Source organism: Eulemur rufifrons, chromosome 1 (assembly GCF_041146395.1).
Source record: "Eulemur rufifrons isolate Redbay chromosome 1, OSU_ERuf_1, whole genome shotgun sequence".
Taxonomy (NCBI): Eukaryota; Metazoa; Chordata; class Mammalia; order Primates; family Lemuridae; genus Eulemur; species Eulemur rufifrons.
In genome coordinates this window covers 27296559-27299832 of record NC_090983.1, presented here as the reverse complement: position 1 = coordinate 27299832, position 3274 = coordinate 27296559, and the positions used below count along the sequence as shown (strand labels likewise).

At 44.1% G+C, this 3274-nt stretch overlaps 1 protein-coding gene and 2 non-coding genes across 3 annotated transcripts; all 3 read left to right on the top strand.

Moving 5' to 3' along the window:
- Positions 1-128: 128 nt before the first annotated feature.
- On the top strand, positions 129-3248 carry EEF1B2 (eukaryotic translation elongation factor 1 beta 2). The gene is made up of 7 exons (XM_069467960.1): positions 129-195; positions 423-569; positions 1078-1200; positions 1820-1949; positions 2234-2300; positions 2706-2831; positions 2949-3248. The coding sequence occupies exons 2-7, from the start codon at positions 490-492 to the stop codon at positions 3101-3103; spliced, it is 681 nt and encodes a 226-aa protein (XP_069324061.1). The 5' UTR covers positions 129-195; positions 423-489; the 3' UTR covers positions 3104-3248.
- Positions 2075-2153, top strand: LOC138388033 (small nucleolar RNA SNORD51). The gene has a single exon (XR_011234053.1). It is a non-coding gene; the product is annotated as a small nucleolar RNA SNORD51 (small nucleolar RNA).
- On the top strand, positions 2446-2578 carry LOC138388039 (small nucleolar RNA SNORA41). Its single transcript, XR_011234055.1, has one exon. It is a non-coding gene; the product is annotated as a small nucleolar RNA SNORA41 (small nucleolar RNA).
- Positions 3249-3274: the final 26 nt, after the last annotated feature.

Sequence of the window (3274 nt, the reverse complement as noted above, 5' to 3'; positions counted from 1 at the left end):
CGCTTAGGTTGAGTTCGGCAATTTCCGTCAGCCTGACAGTGGGCGGGGCGGAGGTCGGAGCAGTAGAGAGGAGGCGGGGAGGACAACTTGGACCCGCAGTTCCGCCGGAAGTGACCGGGAGCCCTACAGCCGAGCGTCTTCGGTCATCTCCGGCGCTTTAAGGGGCGGTTGTCGTCATCTTCGGGAGCCGTGGAGGTACGAGTTTAAGAAATGCCCGTTTTTTAAATTTATTCCCAAACACAACGAAGGGTCCAGGAACAATCTTTAAGCCATTTAATTTAGAGCCCCCAATTTGTACGTGGAGGAATGAGAATACGAACGTACTTTGACCTTTAACCTTCGGCCGGGTGCGATGGAGGGGACCGCCTCCGTGTCTATATAAGGAATTTTCCGGCCTGCCCGCGCCCCTTTTCCTCTTTTAGCGCCTGGCGCCGTCCGGTTGCCCTCTTTTTTCCCGCTGCTGCCCCGCGCTCGCATACATCCGGTGCCATGGGTTTCGGAGACCTAAAAAGCCCCGCCGGCCTCCAGGTGCTCAACGATTACCTGGCGGACAAGAGCTACATCGAGGGGTGAGCGGACGGGACGGGGCGGCAAGGGAGCTTCCCGGGCCGGGGCCACGTGGCGCAGCCTCCGCCGCCACAGGAGGGAAGGAGGCCGAGCCTCAGGGCCCTCGGGGTGGAAAGCACTGCTTTTCCGTCCTGAGAGGCCCCGTGCGGTGCGAGCGTGGCCTCTGGGAAGTGGCCTAAGGGGGGAGAAGGGTTAAAATGTGCTTTATTTCCACTTAGATTTTATTCAACCAGGTTTTTCCACGTTGTTGCCCGATTAATAAGTGTTGTCCTGTAGGTAGAGCTACGGTAGAGATGGCAATCTTTGAGGTCTACAGAGTAACAGACATTCCTCAGGATAGTGCGGCGACCCACACATATGGTCTCTGAGTTTAAGGAGCTTACACAAAAAACTAAACCAGCTTAGGTAACCCTACCGGGGCTAGTTCCCACTCATGAATGCGATGGATGTAGCGTTTGTCATTTAATGCTGGTATTTTTTAAATGATGATTATATTTGTGTCTTCGGCAGGTATGTGCCATCACAAGCAGATGTGGCAGTATTTGAAGCAGTCTCTGGCCCGCCGCCTGCCGACTTGTGTCATGCCCTGCGTTGGTATAATCACATCAAATCTTATGAAAAGGAAAAGGCCAGGTAAAATTACATTTGTATCTATCTGAAGAATAAGACTGCTGTTCACGCTTTATCACGATTTTCACATGACAAAATTGGACCCAGCCTACTTTAGTTTTGGGATATTGTAAGCTAAATTTCTTTGTGATCTTAGAAGGCCAAGAGACTGAAGTCCTCCATTTTTTCACAGAACAGGTAGAACATGGACAACAGCAATTCAACTTTTCCCCACACTGCCCTGCCAATGTGCCTCGACCCTGACCTGGGGGGGCCACCTCTGGGGTGAGAGGGTGGCTCATTCATTCAGTCCTTGGCCATCCTTCTGAAACAGCCAACAAGGGTGGAAGTTTGGGGAAGTGGACTCCAGTTCACTAAGAATGGAACTGAGCATACTTAATGAAATCTCAAACAGAAATGTTCATACTGAAAGAGTAAATCATAGTGAGTATTGAATATAATGTCTCACATGGTACTAATGTTTGTTGGGTGAGGAGTTGAACATATATTTACCTGGGCGTGTGTTAAAGTGTAATCATTACTACAAAAGGGATCTAGTGATAAATAGAAACTTGACTCGTGTGTTGTCTAGAAAAGAACATTATACCAGCCTAATAGGGGTTGAATTTAAATTTTTTTCAAGCTTGCCAGGAGTGAAGAAAGCTTTGGGCAAGTATGGCCCTGCTGATATGGAAGACACTACAGGAAACGGAGCTACAGATAGCAAAGATGATGATGACGACATTGATCTCTTTGGATCTGATGATGAGGAGGTATGGCATCTTTCATAAGAGAATAAATTGGTAGGCAGTGTATCATTGTGTAAGCATGGATTCCATAGCCAAATTGGCTGGATTTGAATCCTGGCTTCACTTTTACTGCCTTCTAAACATTCTCACTGGTTCTATGATGAATAAAATTAAATCACCATCTTTCGGCTGAGCTCGTGATGGATTTGCTTTTTTCTGATAAAGCTGGTCTTTTTTGTGGTGACCCCACTAGCTTTAAGCACAGAAACAACCAGCTTTGTGAAATGTATTAAATGGTTTCTTTACAGGAAAGCGAAGAAGCAAAGAGACTGAGGGAAGAACGCCTTGCACAGTATGAATCAAAGAAAGCCAAAAGTAGGCCATTTTATAATTTGTGGTTAACTTTATTTAATAATAATGAGAGTAATCTTTTTCAAAACTTAACCCTGAAGTAATTTCCTTCCCATTCATTGAACTAGGTCAATATTTTAAGACGTTCCTTGGAGGTTCTTCATAAAACTTCCACAGCTACTGGTCTGCAGCTGTTCTTATGTAGCAGTTGTGGCATTCCTCTGTGGGAAAGAAACTGTTAACACAGTTAAACACCTCTTTCTTAGCAAAACAGAAAGTGGGTATATGTGTGACAGACACAAGATGTATTCTGCAGTTTTGTTTGGCTAAGGAGATGGTACATTTTAAAACAAATTGAGAAGATTTAAGTGTCTTGGAGTAGAGTGAAAAAATATAATTTGGTATTTGAATAATGCTTTTTCTTTTTAGAACCTGCACTTGTTGCCAAGTCTTCCATCTTATTAGATGTGAAACCGTGGGATGATGAGACAGATATGGCAAAATTAGAGGAGTGTGTCAGAAGCATTCAAGCAGACGGCTTGGTCTGGGGCTCCTGTGAGTTTAGTCTTTGCTTTTTTTTTTTTTTTTTTTGAAACTGACATCTGGAACTTGGGTACAGTTTTAACCTTTGCCAGGACTTTCCTAACTCATTTTTCTTAATGTTCTTTTTAGCTAAACTAGTTCCAGTGGGATATGGAATTAAAAAACTTCAAATACAGTGTGTTGTTGAAGATGATAAAGTTGGAACTGATATGCTAGAGGAGCAGATCACTGCTTTTGAGGACTACGTGCAGTCCATGGACGTGGCTGCTTTCAACAAGATCTAAAATCCATCCTGGATCATTGCACTTAAATAAAAGCTTGAAAGATACCCCTTGGCTCTTGAATCTGTTAAACAGGAGGGTGGTACATATATTCTTTTCATTTTGAGGGAAAGAATTCAATGGAAGTGTAATTCCTAAATAAATAAAAATTGGGTTCAGCATTTAGCAATTGTA